General features: G+C 43.1%; 1 protein-coding gene across 1 annotated transcript; it reads left to right on the top strand.

Moving 5' to 3' along the window:
• Nucleotides 1–161: 161 nt before the first annotated feature.
• Nucleotides 162–19,523, top strand: shtn3 (shootin 3). The gene is made up of 17 exons (XM_061079226.1): nt 162–233; nt 4,469–4,529; nt 10,795–10,889; nt 11,439–11,619; nt 11,884–11,981; nt 12,111–12,192; nt 12,873–12,967; nt 13,220–13,366; nt 14,261–14,414; nt 15,526–15,700; nt 15,824–15,894; nt 16,132–16,235; nt 16,912–16,926; nt 17,324–17,386; nt 17,724–17,853; nt 18,571–18,865; nt 19,370–19,523. The coding sequence occupies exons 1-17, from the start codon at nt 162–164 to the stop codon at nt 19,521–19,523; spliced, it is 1,992 nt and encodes a 663-aa protein (XP_060935209.1).
• Nucleotides 19,524–20,970: the final 1,447 nt, after the last annotated feature.

The following is a 20,970-nucleotide window of genomic DNA, read 5'->3' as shown; positions in this document are numbered from 1 at the left end:
GCCGGCAGCACCATCATCACCACCACCACCACCAGCAGCAGCAGCTCCATCTCCATCCCATGCGTCTGGAGGAAGATACTAAAACAATGGAGTCTCATCCCATCATGTGCTAGTTCCTTTAGTCTCTACACATCGCAGCCTGGTTCCACACGGAGCTGAAGATGCTTCCCTCCTCTTCCTCAGCGCAGATGGAAGGATGCGAGGAGCAGAGAGACGCACACATGCACACGGAGGTGAGGCAATTACAAGAGACAGAACAAGGGGATAAAACCACCAGAAAACAGATTAAATATCATAATTTCATCCCATAAACTGAGTGTGAATCCCTGTGAACGCGTGTGAGCGATGCGTTGGACCGTTATTCTGCAGGATGGGACGCTCTGCAGCGGATTCAGCTCGGGTGGGATTCACCGGCTTCTCCTGCTGGAGGTTATTATAGACATCAAAGAGCCGGACCCCTCCCAAAAAATGTCCTCCTCTCGGGTTTAAACAGAGGAGAGAGATTTGGCTCCTGAGTCACAGCTGCGGTTTCACTGGGATCCACGAAGAAGTGTCAGGGTTTATTTAAATCTCCTTTATTAAAGGAGAGAAATGTGCTGACAGGTTTATTCTGGCCTGTGGTGTCTGACTTCATTTATCCAACTGTCAGTAAAAGCCTGGCCTCAGGTTTTAAATGATATTTAGCAGAAATAGTTGATGTTTTAATCTCTTTGCCTCACATCTGTAATTACCTGCAGGATTTAAACTGTAACACCTGCAGATAAAGGATACACAAGGGAAGGGAACCACACACCTCTTCAAATCGGTGCCTTGCCCTATTATTATTATTATTATTAATTTAACGATGTCATTGTCACTGCCAGCATGTGCTCATTATGTTGTTCAGTAATAAATCCACTAGAGAGCAGTGTAGAGTCGGTGGAGGAGGTTGTGAAAACGTACCTCATGAGAAATAAGCAAAAGCCGCCATGTTGGAAATTTGTTTGTCTCTTTGCTTCCTGGGCGAAGGGACATCGTACAGTTTCTTACGAACTCGCAAAGTCCTTCACGTTAGCATGGTTGTTAAGCGACAGGCGTACGTCCACTAGAGGGCGACGCCGAGTAGACAGTTTGTTAGCAGAGGCTAAAGTTCAGCGTAATGTGGACGACAAATTCTGTGGTTAAGTTTCTCTCTCGTGTCCTTTGATCGACTTGCTTGAACTATTAGCATCACAACCACCCCACGATTTCCTTAAAAGATACAAATCAAACTGTCTAACCCTCGGAACCTTGATTCATCTGATGAGTTGAGTAGGAAATCAAACCCTCAACCTTCACCTGAGTCACCAGGAAATGCAATGGAAAGAAGAACATATCACCACAAGCTTTGAGAAACTGTGACGGGCAGTTTATCTGCTTTCTGTTTATGAACCCGACGATTGATGTTTATTAATCAAGAATATTGTAACTGATGAATCAATAATATGAACTTACATGAAAGACAGTATATTTGGTTAATAGCTTATTTTATCTTAAGAAGGAGACAATAGACTCATCTCTCTACATCTTGATATGATGGAGGTTAGCTTCACTCCCAAGGGGCTAAATTATTTAAATAATATGGCTGCTCTAACATCTTTGAAACCCCCTGCAGGTGTAAAAAGGAAAATCTATCAAAGCTAACAAAGCTAACGAGCTAGCCTCATCTTGAAACTGACAGGAGCAGCACAGCTCTGACATTTGTGCTTGGAAATGCCAACCACATTTTAATATAAATATTGTATTGTATTAAAACTCTGCTTTGCTGTTGCATCACTGCACAGCAACAAAGAAAAGGACAAAAGCTACCTCCGAGCTGCTCCACCTTTAAAGTGCAGCTGACGACTCAGCGACTTTACAGATCTGACATTAAATGTGAATATTTTAAAGGAATCTGCCATCGTGTGTCCCCGGCTGAGCAGCACAGGGAATCGAACCTCTCACCCTGGCAGCCTCACTGCCTTGCTGTGTGCCAGTGAACCCGCCGCCCCCCCCCCTCACTGGGTTCCTGTGGGAAATGTGAGCTGACAGTGTGTGAGGCTGCAGGTGGAGAAAGTGGGACAAGTGCTTCCTGCTGCCGGAGCAGAGCTGATGATAATCGTCCTTTTTGTCCTTTGTGACGAATCCAAGCAGAGAAATGAAAATATTAATACATGCTGTTGCTACGACTCATATTCAACCTTTAATGTCACCTGTGAAACATCATCATTACTCTAACTTTACTGAGACTGGTGGTGTGTGGTTGGTTAAATGTACATTAATGTGTTAACTGCTAGCTTATCTTATCCAGCAAAACTACAAATAGTAGCTGTGTCTGGTAATATTCCATCGCGAAGAGGGATTTCTTCATTGCATCGCTCCAGAGCAGCTAAGATAACTTTGAGATATCAAATGTATATGAAATAATGATCATTTGTGCAGTCAGTTGTGTCTTCTGTACGTTGTTTGAACAGTTTTCCTCGTGTGTAAACTGTTGTTGCTACACAGAAGGTCACTGAATTCTGTATGAGTTCCAATTACCATTTTAGATGCAGTGCATGCAGAGGTCAGTAGTGTTGCAGTCTTGCGTATGGTCGGTTAATGAGTGCAGTCAAGAAGCCAGATCTTCAGGTCCGGTCGGAAATGAGATCATCTTCTCGTTTCCTATTTACATGAGATTAGACGAGAGAAGGAAAACTGTGTTGGAAGGATTCTCTGGAACCTGAGTTAGTCTCAGATAACTCGTTATATTTTCTTCCTGAGTCATATTTAGTGAGTAGAAAAGCTCTATTGCCTTTTTTTGAATCCCCAATCTTCCTTTGACTGTAACTACATCCTGTGTTTATGCTTGAAGGAGTTCACTAATGGAGTAAAAAAGAAGTGTTGAAGGTGGGTTTGCCCTCGTTAACCTCAGAGACAGCTGCTGTCAACTTTCATTCCTCCACCATCCAAACCAAGACCAGTGTTACCAGATGTATGATAATTAAAATAATAAATATGACGTCTTTCCAGCAAGTCATGCTCCGGATGATGACCGTGACATGAACCACATTTCTGAGCAGCGTTTCAAAACAACTGCACGTCAGAATCTCGACGCAGCTTCGGAACGTCGGTATTGAGCGTTTCATCCCTCCTCTCTTCACGTCAGAATTTTAAGCTTCTTGTACGAACATTTCCAATCGGGCAGCGCTGACCAGGCCTCATCTCCACAGCTGCTCATCCTTAATATAACTCAACAGGCGATACTTCCCTCGGATGGATGTGAAAATGAGCAGCTACGAGCTGTTTTTGGGTCTTTTTGTAGAGCAGCCGTCCAGTCAGCAGAAGCACAGAGGATCCGTTTGTTATCAGAAGTGAAAGGTTGTCTGTGTCATTAGGAGGAAGCGTGGTGAGCCGAGGGCAGACTTCAGCAGGGAGAGGGGGATCAGGCCGAATGTTTAAATGGAGGAGAGGACGAACAGGAAATCTGTGGGTGCTGCACTTTGTCTAATCTCCTGAGACACTTTCTGATTCCTCCGTCTTTCTGCTGTGAGGATTTCACAGGACACAAAGAAAAGCGGATTTCCTCCTCAAAAGCTCCAGTGATGCGTTCACTGCCTGCATATTAATTAGAATACTTGAGTTCAGAATTACTCTCAGGTGAGATTTCCAATTCCTCTGAGTATCGCTCCATATGAAGATAAGAAATTACTTTGTATAAAGATGGACGAAGCGTTGCCAGGTTCTCTTGTTCTGCAAAAATTAATTTTAAATATCCTGGATACGGGTGCGGCCATCTTGCGATTCTTAGGCTCTGCAGCCCGGGCATCAAGGTCCCGCCTACATACTCGCTCGACCAATGGCAAGTCAGTGTCAGCTGTCAATCATGACATCTAGGCGTGCTTAAAACTAAACTAATCAGAAACATGAAGACAGAAACACTAAAATGAAATTGGTCGTTGTCCCGTCTGCTGACATAGAGGAGGCGGTAATTGGGGTCAGTCAAGATGATTTGGCTTCACTTGTTGGAGCAGTGATGTCATCTACCTTAGATAATGTATAGATCATTAAGCTAACCAATCATTTTAATTGCTTAAATCTAACCAGAAGGTTTTTGAGTCTAATCAAAGAATAAATAAAAGAAGGAATGAAATAGAGACTGAAATGAGTGAAGAGTGATTAGTGATAAGAAGCATCAGGAGTCGACCCTCAGCTTCCTGGATGAACTTCCTGTGTTTGACTCATCACCACATTGAATTTAAATGTCGACTCATTCATTCAGGTTCTGTTTGTGTCTTTTTAAATTTGGTTCTTTGTTTTTTGTCCTCTGAACACTCGATGTGTGTGATGTGTGCGACTCGTCGTGTGTGATGTGTGCGACCCCCTCACTGTGTGTTTTGTGTAACTGAACTCCGCTGGTATCGATGACCTGTACATTCAGTCTGTTGTGGAACGTGATCCCGTGTGTTGACCCTGGTGTCTCCTCCCGCAGTGCCACAGACTGACGGAGGAGCGGGACGAGGCCGAGAGACAACTCAAGCACATCAAGAGAGGTGAGTCCAGCTTCCTCCATCACCGCAGACTCCTCCATCACCACAGACTCCAGCCATCGCTCAAACTCACACAACTTTGTCTAAAATACGGCTCAGACAAAGATTTAACTTTGACTTTACCCCAAGAACCAAGCAAGTATTTATTTGTTGGTTCATTCTGTTTTTCCACTTTGGGATCTTATCTTTTATACAGATATTCATGGTCCTCAGAGGATGAACTATCGTGACCCCCTGACTTTGTTACAGGTCCATTTTAAATCGTCCAGTTATGTGTCTCGGAGTTGTAGAAAATCCATAAAAGGTTAAATATGTTTAAATGAACCCTTGAACTGATCCAGGTCTCATGTTCCTCTGAGCCTCCTACACGCTGACAGCTGACACCTTCACTTCCTCCCCCTCACACCTTCACACCCTCCCTCCTCGCATGAGTCATGACATCACCGACACCTCGTCCCCTGAGCAGGTGTGTTTGACATGGGGAGGGAGGGATGTCCTTGTTTCCATGGCGACTGCCAGGGTATTTAGCCAACGGTAGAAGAGCGTTTGTTCTTTGACCTGTGATCGAGGTTTAGTGTCAGAGACGAAGCTGAAGGCAGCTCCTGACTCCTGTCATGACGATTCTCAGAGGTAAGAGCTGCTTCACACCTGGTTAAACATGAAATGTGAAAGTTTGTACATGTTGTTGGAAGCTGAAGAGTTTTCAGGTTAGGTAGAAAAGTGAGGCTGTTAGTTTCAGTTTTTGTAAAAACTCCGTGAGGGGACGATGTGAGTTTGCTCTTCACTACGAGTTTACAAAATCTACTTTTTACGTTTAAAGCTCAGAAAATATTCAGAAAATAGTGTGTGGACATGTTGTGTAGTTAGTGTTTGTGATGCAGCAGCAGGTTGTCGGGTCCGACTCGTTCACACCAACGGGAACATCCAGGCGAGGGGCGGAGCCTGTAGAGCAGCAGGAGGCCGGACATGACGTATAAACTCTTCTGTGGAAAGATCAGTGCTGTTCTTCATCCTGAGATATTTGTGTTCTTCCAGTTTCACGTCCGTCACGAGTTACAAACCTCATCATCTCGGCCACTCGCTCACTGGGAAGAGTCAGCAGAAACTCTGATCCTTTTATATTCAGTCTCTCATTCATTCACTCATTTATTCATTCACCGCTGCTCCCCAGAGACGACAGCAGTCGCTCCTGTCATGTTATTCCCATTCATTATTTAAAACCTGCCTTCATGAATAATTCAGCAGCAGAAAACGGGGGAAGGACGAGTGTGCTCCTTCTCCAGGAGTCTCTACCTGCTCCTCCTCATGAGACGGACACATGTTAATAGATCTAATGAGATGAGACTTCAGCCTCGTCTGAATCTCAAAGGTCAAACTGAGTGAAAACGTGACCTGACCCGAGATGATGGAAGAGTGAATAAACACTGAGGCTGAATTTAATCTGCAGGGTTAAATGATCTTTACATGAACGGTGTGAACCAGAGTGAATTCACCAGACATTTGGTGCAGAAGCTTCATGGTCGTGCACAAAGTATTTACAGACTCTTCAGTTCAGACTGAACCTGAACATCAGGTGGGAAAGGTTCCTCAGAGCAGAGTTCTGAGTCTGGATCAAACTGTACATGGTTTTGTTGGTTTGTAGAGTGTAAACACTTTTGGACTTTTGGACCAATCACAGGAAGTAGAGACAGCAATAAACAATAGAAGAAGAAGAAGCTGCAGTCTTCACCTCCGACGATATAATGTTTGAACCACAAGGGTTCAAAGAGTAGTACCATGGAGTACTGTAGTATTGTGTAGTACTACGCCTGCAGGTGCTGATGCTGCTAATAATACCATCATGATGTTACCTTGACAACCAATGACACCTCCCAACTGACAACACGCCCACGTCAGAGCCCGTCTACAAACCAATCAGAGTCAAGTATAGGTAGACTCCGCCCACATAGGTGATGATGACAGGACGTACATGTCAGACAAAATTCTTTAGTCTTTGAAACTATGGAACAAACACATGAAGCTTCAGGGAACTATCACTGATATTGCATCTTCTGAGAGGAGGTGATTCAGAGCGTCTGACGTTTCCTCCTTAAGTGCAAAAGCCAAAAGGTTTCTTTGCCCTCAGCAGAGAAACCAGGAGAAACCGTCTCTGAGTCTGTAATTTATGATTCATGTTGAGCAAGAGCAGCAAAAAGAAGCCGAGCGCTCAGGAGCTCAGTGTCAAACACGCCTGTCGGGGGGGATTTTAGTAGAAGAGTTTAAAATCAGACCCAAAGAGACAGGCAAGGGATATCTTAATTTTTGAAAAATTCTTACATGTGCAAAAAAGTGTTTCCAGCAGAACCAAAGAATGGAATTAAATATACAAATGACAAAAATATCCCCCAACAATAAATATGTAAAAATGTGTGACAAAAAGTCCAAGTAAGAGTCCTGCTTGGTGCCCAGTGAACCAGTCACATGTTTCTTGTTTCATGTCATCGAATGCTCCTGTAAGTGAGCATGTAGCTGGGAGCTAACTGTGATAGCACTCAGCTTCATGAAGCCTGCAGCGCTGTTAGCTTATCGTAGCCTAGATATCCAGTCTGCTGTGCTTGTGTCTGATAAAAGCCTGTGGCCGCACTTCCCCTGTGTTCAGCCGTAGATTCTGTGATCACATGAAGAACCAACACGCTGCTGAAGAGTGAACCAGGACAGTGAGATCCAGGAATTCTTTTAAAATGTCTTCAACATAGTGAAGATTATGTGACATTTTACCAATTTCCCAGAGAATAATTCATGAACCTTGATGGATTATAACAATCTGACATATTTAGACTACAGATATCTTTTGAGTGTGTGTAGTTTTCCGCGGCTTGATTGAATTGTGTGTTGGGCCTCGTCCTTTTGAGTCGATAGTGTAACTGACTAAACAAGGGAGTGTGTTGGTTTTGTAGAACTCATCTCATGTACATATCCCATCAGGCTCTGCAGCAGCAGCTTCAGAGGAGCATTTGAAGGCAGCATTAGCCTCCTATTGTCCACAGCTTAGCTCTGGGTTAGTGTTACAGCTTAGACACCACTGGTATTAACACTCGAGGATCCAAATCCTCCGCAGGCCGAGCGTCTGTTTCCGTTACACGTTCACCAGAATTCATCGTTTTACATTTTAACTCCTGAACGTCCTAACACACGGAGGTTTTAATCGGTAACGAACCCGTAGAGCAGCTCCAGGCTTTTAATGTCCCGTCCAACCTTAACTCTCTCTTAACTCTCCGTGGTGAGATTTTAACCGATTACTCGGATGAACGTGATTACAGTTGATTAATCCTCCAAATCATCTGTTTAACAACGGGCACCGTCGCTCCAGAGGCTTTCAGCAGCTCCGGCTCGGCAGGGAAAGACAAAAGCTCAGTTTCCAGCCTGTGTCACGTCGGCACAGGTTTTAAGGGCACGTGGTTTATCTCATGAAGCCGTGAACTCGGAGGAGTTACTGACCCAGAACAGACGGAGGGCGCTGCACCACCACATGTCTCTCTGAGAGGAAACAACTGACGGCTTAAGACTCTCACTTGTTTTCCTGGGAGGCCTCAAAGAAATATCAATTTGTGAATCTGAAGCAGCAGCTTTTAAAATGTAAATACTTTCTGTTTTCAGCTGTTTAACCACACAATGAACTGATAGATAGATAAATCTATTCATTTATAATCAATAATACCGTTTTGGTTCATTCCAAATATTGGTTTGTTCACAGGATTAAAACATTTTAAGCCACTTTGATTTAACACAAAGTTCTCAAGAAGAGATGACACTTGAAATGACAGTTTGGCCTCATGGTGGCGCTATTTAAAAAAGACCAAACTCAGAGCATTAACGTCCATATAACGCTTCAAGACAATTATCGGTCCAGTAGATGTTGAGGATGATTCTCCTGTGTTCCACCAGCTGCTGGTTTCTCGAGTAAAACAGTAGAAATTAGCAATAGAGCGATAAGTGTGACCTGCATGTGGCGTCCGACCCACAGAGCTGCAGCTGAACCGCGGTGCAGCCGAGCAGAGGCCGATCGGCGTGAGGGTTGAAGCGACTGAGAGAGAGAGGGAGAGAGAGAGAGAGAGAGAGAGAGAGGGACTGAGAGAGAGAGAGAGACAGATCTGACGGTGTAAACGAGTCTCTGCCAGGCAGGGAGGGAATCACACCATCATTCAGAGGCATTAAACACTGAGGGTTTAAAAATAGATCCAGAAGCCTTCCCTGTCCTCCTCCTCTTTTATATTATCCCTCTCTTTTCTGATCAGTGTTTCCTCGACTGAAACACAGAACATCTCTGACTCAGGGCGAAGAGATGAATCTCATCTGGGCTTTAAAAGGTCACCTGCTTGTATGTCTGATGCAGTTTATGAAAACCAGACTAATATTGGTTTTGCAGTTTAAAGAGGATTTTGCTCCAATATCTGCATTTGCTGCTTTTTAAAATATATTTTATTTCCTGTTTTACTTATTGAATAATCTTCAAATAAGACTTTGAACATCTTAGTCCAGAAGGTAGTAGTAGTAACAACCAGTCAATCATCACCGTATAGTCAAATTATTTAGTTGATAGCTCAAAAAACATACATTTTGAAATCACTTGAAATCCTGAGCTTGGTCTTACAGAAAAATGAGTTTGTACTTTTTTAAGCCTTTTTTTTGCGTCTCACCTGCTTGTTTAAATTAAATAATGCATTCGTAGCAGGTTTATTTGTACTATGAATCATTGATAAAGCTTTAAATGAAGTTTATGATGGAGAATTCAGATCAATATACGAACAGGATGCTGCTGATGTTGCTCTGTAAAGTCCTGGTGAGAGGGTGTTCTTTAAAAGCATTGCTCCCTAATGCATCTACACACAGTGGATAGTGTGTGTGTGTGTGTTTGTGTGTGTGTGTGTGTGGGTGTAGGACTCATTGTGTTGAATTCAGGCATCAGACAGAGAAGCATTAGTCATGTAGCCTGAAAGAAGAAAACCCTTCACCTCCAGCATGTGAGAATCTTGCAGGGTTAATGTACCTGAAGGCCTCACTGACACAGAAACTGGTTTTGGTTTATTCTGTGGCCCGTTCAGTGTCGTGAATCATAAATCTGTGCTTCATACATTTGATATTTTAGATCATCTTCTGATAAAAATACCTACTTTTATCAGAGATTCTACCGAGAAAAAACATAAACTCAGAGTTGATATCTGCTTCCCTAACAGCCTATATAGGTCTTTATATAAACCGAGGTCTAGATGAATATGTAAAACAGTATTTTACGCCCATCCACCACCCTTCAGCTGCTCTTTCACTGCTGTGGCCTCAGATTATTTAGACGCCAGCTCACCGGCAGCTTGAGAGTCTCTGTGTCAGTGGTCGAGGGCAGAAAGAACACGAACACCTCTCCTCCTCCTGCCCTCAGCCGTGTGAGTGATAATCACATTTGTGGGCTTGTCCATCGACCAGGATCCCTCTCTGTTAATGGATCAGGGACGTGAGAGCGGGGGGGGGGGGGACTTCCTGCTGACTGGAACACGATCCAGCCACCGCAGCCTGAAGGAGTCCAGGACTGATGGTGTCAGGTGGTGGAAGGTCAAGGTTCTGAGGATGTGATACATCAGGAGCACTTGTAGGGAATTTCATTACATGAGGCATTAACATTCACTTGGACTTGGTTATCTTAAGAACAACCTGAGAGAACCTTTTAAATGTGGCACGAATCTCCTCTTATAGACTCACAGACCTACTGATAAGATTTGAGGGGTCAAAGGTCAGGGTGGCCTCTAAGGTTGGTAACTGTATATTTATTTTGTCTGTTGAAAGTTTTTTGGATCATCTACATCCAGGAAAGAGCAGTAAAATGTACAGAATTAAAACTTGGATTATTTTTATGTGAAAGGGATTTAAATAATTAAAATTAAACGCCCGTGATCTGACAGATGTTATCCAAAGACGAAGGAGGGAGATGAATGAGGGGAAGGAAAGTGGATCTTTGTTTTGACAAAGCTACTTCATCACGGCGAGTTTCTCTCCGCTCGGTCTGGATTCTCCCAAAGTCGCCAAATCTGGGTCATTTTAAAATAACTGCAGACTCGCTGAGCTCCGGTGACACGTTCGACAGCTGCAGGCGACACAACGCCTCAGGCAGACGTTTTTAATTTGAGCTTTTCTAGTATCTGTGGAGGTTTTACACACTGACACACACACACACACACTGATCCCTCTAGACAATAATTAACTAAATGACTTAATTTCTCTGTCTGTCTTTCTGTCTCAGTGTCCCAGATGGTGATCGAGGAGGTGAGCGTCCTGCAGACTCAGCTGGAGATCGAGAAGTCCTGCCGGGAAAATGCAGAGGCCGTGGCCACAAAGGTCTCACACACACACACACACACACACACACACACACACACACACACACACACACACACACACACACACACACACACACACACACGCACACACATGCATAATCAATGCTATGATTAGCTTTATCAGGGTCCAGCTGGCATTGGCAGGTGAATGGAGTGAACAGTCGAGTCAGGATGACTCTGCACAGAAGGGATTCGACTTCATTATCTGTGTGTTATCGCCTCGTCAGCAAAAACCTATCGGCTTATATGAAACTTTAGCAACATCCAGGGGAAGAGACAACAGTTACATCAGTTATTTTCACTGTTATATGAATTAAAATCAGGGTTAAAGACCCAAAAGGAAATAATTCAAATACAAGGCCACCAGCAGATTATGTTTTCTTTCTTTATTGTACAGTAAACACTCAAATCTGACATGAAATGTACTTACACTACTACAATGCTGTTTCCTAAAGGAGAATATATGTATTATGTATAATTTTTGGTTAATTATACCTTGTAATTACTCTGTCATTGCCGTTAACCCCCTGTGAACTTTGACCTCCAGCTCAACTGTGAGAACAGGAAGTTCAAGTACCTGAGCCTGTCGTCCCGGACGTCTCTGGACGAGCTTCTCCCCAGCATCTCCGACTGCACGGCACTGGAGTCCGACGCAGACGCAGCCGACGCTGCAGACGCTGCAGACGCCAGCCCAGACACCTTCATACAGTATCAGCAACAGGTTAAAGGTACAACACGTAGCATTAGACTCAGATTAGTCTCAGCCGATGAATCAAAAAGTCTGACTCCGACATCAAAGATTTATCATCTCATAAATAACAATTTGCTCTCCAGGATTTCTTGCTCTAACATTTATTTTCTACAATGAAGCCACTACACCAGCACCAAAAAAATAATTTCAAAAATGTTTCTTAACGTGTACCTAATTATTTGATAAACAGTATTAATGCAAAGGCCCCTGACTCTCACATGTGTCCTCTTGTTTGTGTCAGAGCTGAGGGACACGGTGACCGGCTTGTTGGAGGAGAAGAAGAATTTTGTTTGTCAGATTCACGACCAGCAGAAACGGATCGATGAGCTGACCAATCAGGTGAGGACGCACGCTCACCTGCATCACAGCTTAACGTTCTTAAATCAGATAGAAAGATAATTATGCTAAGATATGGCTGTATAGGTATAATACAAGTATATATTGATGAGTTTGTCTCCCTGTTTGCAGTCAGAGGGAAACCAGACGGAGATGAAGGAGCTTCGTGAAACTGTCGATAAGCAAAGTAAAACCATCAAGAGATTCAACAGAGGTGAGAAAACACGAGAAAGAACTCAGTTAGCCTGGAGAGCGTTATTCACTTACTGCACACACATGCTAACATGCTAATTGTTATTAGCATATAGCAAGTTTGTTGCCATGCTGCCATGCTGGATAGCTAACATGCATGTTAACATGCTAATGCTAGCTTGAAACAAGTAATTTGGATATAAGTAGTCACCTACTTGCTTATATACGTTAACTTTCTAATACATATCATGTAAAAGTACAGTGGATTGTACTTGCTAACATGCACATCAACATGCTAATATTTGCTTGAAACCCATTAGTTGGATTGTAGCATTAGCATTTACTATCCTTCTAATGTTTTTCCTGCTAATATGAGCATGTTGGGATGCTAATGTTAGCATAAAACAAGTTAAAATTGTCATTATGCTCTGCTGACACCTTGGATAATACTTTTTAACATGCACATTCTTATATTAGCTGGTTACAACTTAGTTTTAAAGTTTGTGTTAACATGAATGTTAGTATGCTACTATTAGCATGAAACATGTTACCATTGGATAACTTGAGCTAACATGCTAACGCTACTGTCAGATTTTGTGAAAGTAACTTAGATACAGGTTGAATATAAAAGATAAATGTATGTTTATGATAAACATGAAGAATCAGTAGTTGTCTGTGTTCATTGTCTTCTTGTGTCTCCAGTCTCCATGATGGCCACCCAGGAGTACGATGGGATGAAGGAGGAACTGGACCTGGAGCAGAACCTGAGGGTCAAAGCTGAGACCTACGCTCACGAGGTAACCAATCAGAAACACTCTGATGAACGGGTTCCTGGTTTTAATGAATCGACCTGAATCAGTTGTTCACTGACCTGAAACATGAGGAGCCTGTAGGTTTAAAACAGACTGTGATGGATGAACTGGGACGTTGTGTTAGAATGTAGAAGGTGAGAGGGATTCATCTTCTTCTTCACCCTCCTCCTCCTCCTCCTTCTCCTCCTCCTCCTCCTCCTCCTCCTCCTCCTCCTCCTCCTCCTCTGGCTCCTGCAGATGCTGGTGAAGCAGAAGGAGGCCAACAGGCAGAGCATGCTGCTGCTGCAGAATGCTGAGCCCAGCGTTCAGCTGCTCAAAGCTCTGGAGGACGTGGCAGCCATCACCAAAACCCTGGAGGACGAGCGGCTGCAGCATCAGCAGAAGGTAAAACCAGGAGAACTCCAGCTTCTTCAGTTTGTTCACTGGAAAACCAGGGAGTGACAGATAGTTCCAGTTATTGTGAAGCCAAAACACTCACTTTTGTTTGGTCTCCACCACCTTCTGATGGAAATAACAGTCACAAATGAACTGCAAATGTTGAAGATATTTGAGGTTCACTGAGGGTCACATATGATTCATTAAGGTCACAAAGGTTTCATTGGTCCTTCAAGACCAGGTTTGCCAACTCCCTGAAAAATAAATAAGGGACACCTCATTGGCCGATGAGGTATAAAATAAGAATCTTTCTTAAACAGAAACCTTTCTTGCTTAACTTAAAACTGTATACATTAATATAAAACAATAGATAGAAAGCAGAACATCCATCCTGAAATAGCGCATATTTTTAGTGCAATAACAAAAGCGCAAACAGAGTGTCTTCCACTATCTTCTCCTTATACTTACTTATCTTCCACTATCTTCCCCGCAAGCAACAGTACCTCCTCGACCAATGGGATGAGCTTATTCTGTATCATCTTACTTGTGTGTGAATATGCTGTCGGGTCATTGATCCCAGAGCAGCACATTGCCTGGGAACATGTTTACCGTAAATTTTCATATAAAGCGCCCTGTTATTAATTTTCCATTGGCATTTTACTGACCAGTAATACAGGACAAAGTGCGTCCCTTTTCAGCTCAATAGGGGACGGGTGCTTTTGTTTCTAAAGAAGGGACGATTCTGTTTTTCAAGGGACGGTTGGCAACCCTATTCAAGACTAACCATTCAGACCCTGGTGCCTTTCTCCAGAAGGTTGAGATGCTTATATAGGACATTTATCTGTGTTTTCCTCTTGTGTTTCCATTTAATGAATCATGAGATCTGTCCCTGTGTGTGTGTAGGTGCAGAGTCTGGAGGCCCAGCTGGAGCAGAGCTCTGTGAAGGAGCAGCTGGAGGCGCTGCAGCGGCAGCTGGAGCTGCAGGAGGTGGAGAAGAAGGAGCTGGAGGGACGGCTGCAGCAGGTGGAGACAAAGAACCAGGAGCTGGAGAACAGAGGTGGGCACGTGGTGTAAACAGTGGGGCGGGGGGGTATCAGGGCTCTTAAGGAGGGTGGAGGAGCTGGAGATCAGTGGGACTGAACACACACACACACACACACACACACACACACACACACACACACACACACACACACACACACACACACACACACACACACACACACATCAGATCTGCAATCAATTAACATATGCACTGATACCTTTACATCACATATGGGCAAATGTGGTTTGACCCAGTTTGAGCTTTGATTGAGCTGCAAGAAAATCTGACTGAACTCTGCAAACATTAGTGTTTTTAATAATTCAGAAACATGTTCTAATTTATGTAAAATACAACATTAAACTATAGCAATATCACAGATTCTACAGCACTAGCTTCATGTGGTAAAAAATCCACAGACTCTTACTATAAATTATTGTGGACAATTAAGGGAAATGTGTCCAAAAATGATGCTAGAGAAATCTACTATTTTTCCTGGTGTTGTCATAAGAGGTTTTGTTAGTCCTCCAAATATATGAAAGTTTTGTTTTGCAGCTACTTTGCAGCAGTTTTACTCCAAAATAAATCTGTGGTTGAAGCATAAATCCAACATTTCTCTTCTTGAAAATCCTTCACCAGTAAAATCTGAATAAATTTAAGTTCATGAAAGTATTAAGTTGACTAAACCTTGCAGTGAGTTGAACAGAGTGATGTCATCTCACATCAGTCTCTGTGTTGTTGTGTATTTCTGTGTCAACACGGACCGTTGACCATCTGCTGCAGGAAATCTGGCAAACAATTAACATTAAAATGGGTCACGCACGTCGTGAGGCCCCGAACCGAAAAACTGACTTCAGCCAGAAACCGTTTTTTAAACAGAACAACAGATGAATAAATAACTGAGTGTGACCAGAGATGCTGTGTTGGGTAAGAGGCGTCACTCTGGTGTGACAATGTGGAGGTTTGAAGGATGTCTATCACCATAGCTCCCAGAGGAGAAGTAAATAACCACAGCACCTCATGCATCTGCAGTACCTATCAGAACCAGCAGGACACATAGTACTGGTTAAGTAGGAGTTATTAGTATTATTGTACTTTCATCTGTTCCCATTGTTCATCTCCACAGTCCACGAGCTCCAGGAGACCCAGAAAAAGATCGCCATGACGACCAGCACGGCACCCCCTCCCCCTGAACCAGGAGTGGCCCCACCTCCTGCTCCTCCCCCACAGCCGCCTCCTCCCCCTCCTCCTCCTCCGCCACCGCCTCCTCCACCTCCCCCGTCCAGATGCAATCCCCTCAGGTGAGGAAGGGGGCGACATCCCAAACATGCATGTTACACATCACACAACAATATTTATGCTTTGTAATAATAATTGATGTGTTAATCAGAGGAAATTAAATAAATGTTTTTTCTCTCCTTCAGTTCTCTGATCGCCATCATGAGAAAGTCTTCAAAAGGATCCAAAGCCTCCGTGAAGGCAGAGGAGCCGGAATGTGAGTTTGAGTTTTATCACATTCATCATATAATAATTATAATAAGTTCATATGTATAGAACTATAGCACCGATCTCAAACATAAACTATTTACTGTGCAACTAGAACACATGGAAATATAGGAAATTAAGATAGTAAGATAGTGTCACTTATATGAAGAGTGAATATATGTACTGGGGATTTTAAATGGATAAAAATGCAAAGTATATAAAAGCTGCTTGTGTGTGGTCTCTCCAGCTTCTGAGGGCTCGGAGGACGTGAAGGTGAAGGCCGTGAACGAGATGATGGAGAGAATCAAACACGGAGTCGTGCTGCGGCCGGTCAAGAGCCAGGGCAGCAAGGTCAGGAAGACAGAGACCAGTTATAGTTCTGTATTCACTGCAGTGGTTTCCATTCATCTGTAAAATCATAAATATTTAAGTGTTTACTGATCATAACAAACATTGTTTTCCTTTGAAAAGAATCTAAAACATGTATCACAGTCACATAGTTTATAATTCTCATGACCGACGTCAAATTCAGTTTGAATCATTATTATTATCACCAGCACAGTAATAAAACATTTTTTTGCCCATAAATCTTTTAGAATAAACCGTCTTCCACCTTTCGTCCTCATTTACCTTTGAGCCAGTGTCCTATAATAATAATGGGTCAAAGGTCAGAGGTCATGTCACCCTGACACCAGAGCGAAACATAAAAAAAAAACTAAAATCAATCTTTTATTCCAAACAGAAACAAAGCAACGCAAAGTTCGTCCCTGCTCCATCACCCAATGTGAGTGTCACTTCTCTTCCTGTAAACATGCTGACGTGTGTAAACGTGATGAGGTCGTTTCAGAGTCTGACTTCACTCCGGCTGATTGCTCTCCTCTCTCTCCTCTCTCTCCTCTCTCTCCTCTCTCTCCTCTCTCTCTCCTCTCTCTCTCCTCTCTACTCTCTCTCCTCTCTCTCTCTCCTCTCTCTCTCTCCTCTCTCTCTCCTCTCTCTCTCCTCTATGTTCGGCCTCGTGCAGCCTCAGAGAGCCGCAGTAAAAGTGAGTATATTGACGTTTGCATCAATCTTGTGATGTGATGCCATAGTCACTCCCCAGGGGGCCGCAACATAAACACACACACACGCACACAGATACACACACACAGATGAGACCCTCGAATTTTAATCAGTTGAACACATGGCATTTTATTGTCCTTTCTGACCGGGACGCTGTGTTCGCTCTTTGTTGTTCATCCTTTAAATGAAGCTTCACTAAAGCTGCTCTCAGACATAAACTGAAGTCTGTGCATTTCCTGGAAATGTGTCTGCATGTGAGAACGTAAATGTCCGAGTCAGTTTCCAGCCCCCTGGTGAAATGTCAGAGTGAGTCCATGTGAGAAAACAGCTGGAAAATATCTGGAAAATTAAAGTATTGATGATTGTTTTATTTCCTCCAGCCGCCTCCACCGTGTGAGGAGAAACCACAGGAGAGCGCCATGGAAGAACTGAAAGGCATCCTGGTAAAATTATCAAAATACGTACATCGTATCAGAGCTCATGGTGCTTTTGTTATACAGCAAAAAAATAAAGATAACATTGCTTTTAAGATAGTTTGTATATAATTTCTGGTTTATGCACGAAAGGATTGTGGATTTAAGTGAGTTAAAAAACACAATAAACATTCGACAGTGAAGTTATTCATGTTTCTAACATTGTTGAAGGTTGGTTTATATAATAATATTATTTTTGAACTGCAAATCAAAGTAAGATACACACAGATACGAACAGGAAATGTAGATTTAATAGATTTTTATGATTCAGTGTCAGAGTGTGTGTTGAATTTATGTTTCTCTGCAGGAGACGGTGAAGAGGAGCCCGAGTCGAGGCTCTCAGGAGTCAGGCCCCTCCCCCCCGGGGAAGAAGGACAGCGAGCTGGAGGTCATCCTGAGACGCAGACGCAACAAGGCGGGCGAGGCCGGAGCTGCAGGTAAACACGTCTGAGGAACAGACTCAGTTCTACTTCACATTCTGACCTCATGAAACCAGCTCTGATTTACAGAGTCATCTTAGAGTCGAGGCTCAAATAAAACATCTTAGTTCATAAATATTAAGGTTGTTTCTGTTAATTATCATGTTCACCTGTGGTTTCTACTGAGGTCACAAGTTCGACTCCTGCTGTGACGGCACAGAGAAGTAGTAGCAGTAAAAACCTGTGTGTCCAGAAGGGGGCGCTGTGCACCTCAGAATGAACACTACATAACATATTTATATATATAATGAGGTCAGAAAGTGCTGCTGTGGATTTATCTGCTTTTCCATGATTGATTGACCTCGAGCAGAATAAACCACGTAACCACAGCTGCTTGATTAAAAGTGTGCAGAGATATTTCAACTGCACGTGTGACTGAGTCGAGTCAAACAGATAATAAAAAAAATATATAATATAATATATACTGACTGCAGTAATCTTGAATTTTCCTACTGCTAGAATCAATCAGGTCGGGAGTCCTTTATACTGTGGACAGAATATTGTGTTTAGGGCTCAACAATGTGCAAAAAAGGTTAATTATTAATTATTTAATATTTTATTTGCCATTTAGATCTATCAACCAGAGTTTCTTCACTCAGTTCTGAACAATCAACAAATAAAAAAACTGATTTCAAAGCAGCTCATGTGCATCTTTCTTTTCTTCTTCATGTCCAGACGACGGCCAGTTGAGCCACGTCTCCTCCTGCGACAGCCTGAACGGGAAGAGGACCAGCAGCGACTCGGGCAAAGAACCAGAGGGGCCGGGGGGGCTGAGCGCCGCCTCAGACCCGGCGGCGCCCAGGCTCAGCTCGGAGAGACGGGGGTCCGGGCCGGGACCCATCGTGGCCCGGAGGAAGAGCGACACGGGCAAGCAGCCGAGAGCCGGCTCCTGGCAGGAGAGGAGGTCCTGCAGCTCGCTGTCTGAGAGGGAGACGGCCGAGACTCAGTTCAGCAACGGCTGCGTCAACAGGTCGAGCTTCACTGTCCTAAGCTAATAATGCAGCTTATGATAACTTTATTTATCAACTAAGATGCAGTCAGTAGAGTTTGTACTACCGCAAGACCCAATGAATTCATTCAAGCTGCGGCACATTTCACACTCATGGAGATTTTTGAAAAGGGTCCATGAATTATTCTCTGAGTAATCTGGGAAAATGTCAAATTCTTGGATCTGCACCTTTGTCTAGATCCTCAAAAAGGTTATGGGTTCCTTTGGGCTCATGTTCCATAAAGTTCAGTGGAAATCTGTTGAGTAGTTTTTGCAGACAAACAAACCAACCAACCAACAAACAGATCTTCTTGGCAGATTTATAACTACATACTCTCAACATGTCTACATGGCAAAGAAATCCAGTTTACCCAGGTTTCCAAAGTGCATGTAAACGCATCTTGTGTTTACGAGTTTGAATATTCAGTGTAAAAACATGAACAATATTAGTTTTCATAACTGTGTTTCTGTCTCTTCTCTAAACAGCGCTGGGAAGGATGATCAGAATGTGCTGGAGACGTGCGTCCAGTCAAACGGAGTTGACCACGGAGTTGACCACGGAGTTGACCACGGAGAACCTGCTGAGGACGCACACGCCAGCGCCGGGCCGGTCAACGGCAGCGCCGACGCCGAGTGCTAAGGTGGAGGCCGAGGATCCCGGGTTTGGTTTCATATCTGTCAGATTATCTGATGGATACGACCTATGTCACTGATAGTCACTCAGATCAGAAGATGTTTGGTTCAATCAAATCAAAACAAACTTACAGTTCTAGTTCAAGTATTTCCTGGAGAGTTTCTTCACTGACACACGTCACACATAAGTCAACTTTTATTGTTTTCAGTCCAAACCAGTTTGAGCATAAAATATATGCGGAAGTTCATTACTTTAGAATAAAAAACAATATAAATAACAGTGAATATCTCCTATTTTAGCATTTTTTCATATAAAGGCAGTTGTTGCCAACGTAGACTGTAAATAAAGATGGAAGACTCCTCACACTGTACAAATATAAAGCTCAGATATCAGATCCGGTGCTGCCTGCTGGTGCTGGTGAGGCAGTGTGAAGTTTCTACAGTGAGATGGTGCTCTGAGCTTTTATCAATCTACTGTACGCAAGTTATTTTGATGTGAAACCAACCCGTGGATCCTCGAGGACGAAATGACTGAACGTTACGAGGGAAGCTGCACTTTTTTTTTGCACCGAGCCTCAGTTTTCTTCAAACACTTTCGACTTGTACGACGACTGCAAAGCTTTAGGTTGATGTTTTTATTTTTGTTTCTCTATTCGATGCACAAAGGTCTGAACTCTTGTGTCATCAGAAGGAATGCGCTGTGCCGGACTGTTAAAGATCCAGAATCACCTCCAGGGTAAAAAATAGTCCAGAAATCCCTGCACGTGGAAGAGAAGCACTTCCATGTTTTCTGCAGAGGATTTCTCACGTCCAGGTTTCAGCAGGTCGACGATCAGTGTGTCTGAGGTTTGATGTGGAAATCAGACAAATGTGGGAAAGTAATAATTCAGGTTTTGAAAGAACAGAACGAGATGTTTCTCCAACAACAGAAAAGACAGTAGGTGGGTTTCCATCACGGTTCATGCAGATTTTTTTACTACGCTCTAAAAAAGTTGGAGAGGAAATGAAAGAAAAGTGATGACTGAGATTGAAACAGACGAATGGAAAAAACATAACATGAATCAGGTTGTTTAAAACATCCAATGAGAGAAGAGATGAAAACTGATCTATGACATTTCTCAAATTAATACAGAGAAATGTCTTATTTCAATGTTTCTTGAGTAAGTGACTTATCAGCCGAAGAAGAAACTCATCCAACAACCGAAATAATAAATAGCGTTAAATATATATATATGAACCAAAAAGATTCTCTCTTGAGTTACGTGTGCCTTCTTTTCTTTTTCGGCGTCTTCGTGGACCGAGCAGCAGTAATAGCTTCGATGCATCTGACTGAAAAACAAACAGCGCCATCTGCTGTTTATCTTAATAACTTCTCATATTGGTGTGTAGCATGCGTGGATATAATCTGCAAATCACATTTTCTTTTGAAATGTGGATGCATTTGTTCCGTATCT

Source organism: Limanda limanda, chromosome 10 (genome assembly GCF_963576545.1).
Source record: "Limanda limanda chromosome 10, fLimLim1.1, whole genome shotgun sequence".
In the NCBI taxonomy this organism is placed as follows: Eukaryota; Metazoa; Chordata; class Actinopteri; order Pleuronectiformes; family Pleuronectidae; genus Limanda; species Limanda limanda.
Note: the sequence above shows the minus strand (reverse complement) of the source record. Positions and strands in the feature narration are given on the sequence as shown.

Excerpts from the sequence above, each read along its gene's own strand:
- shtn3 (XM_061079226.1), top strand. The coding sequence starts at position 162 with ATGCTTCCCTCCTCTTCCTCAGCGCAGATGGAAGGATGCGAGGAGCAG. Across the intron at positions 12,193-12,872 it reads CATCAAGAGATTCAACAGAG|TCTCCATGATGGCCACCCAG; the intron begins GTGAGAAAACAC and ends TTGTGTCTCCAG. Across the intron at positions 14,415-15,525 it reads CCAGGAGCTGGAGAACAGAG|TCCACGAGCTCCAGGAGACC; the intron begins GTGGGCACGTGG and ends TCATCTCCACAG.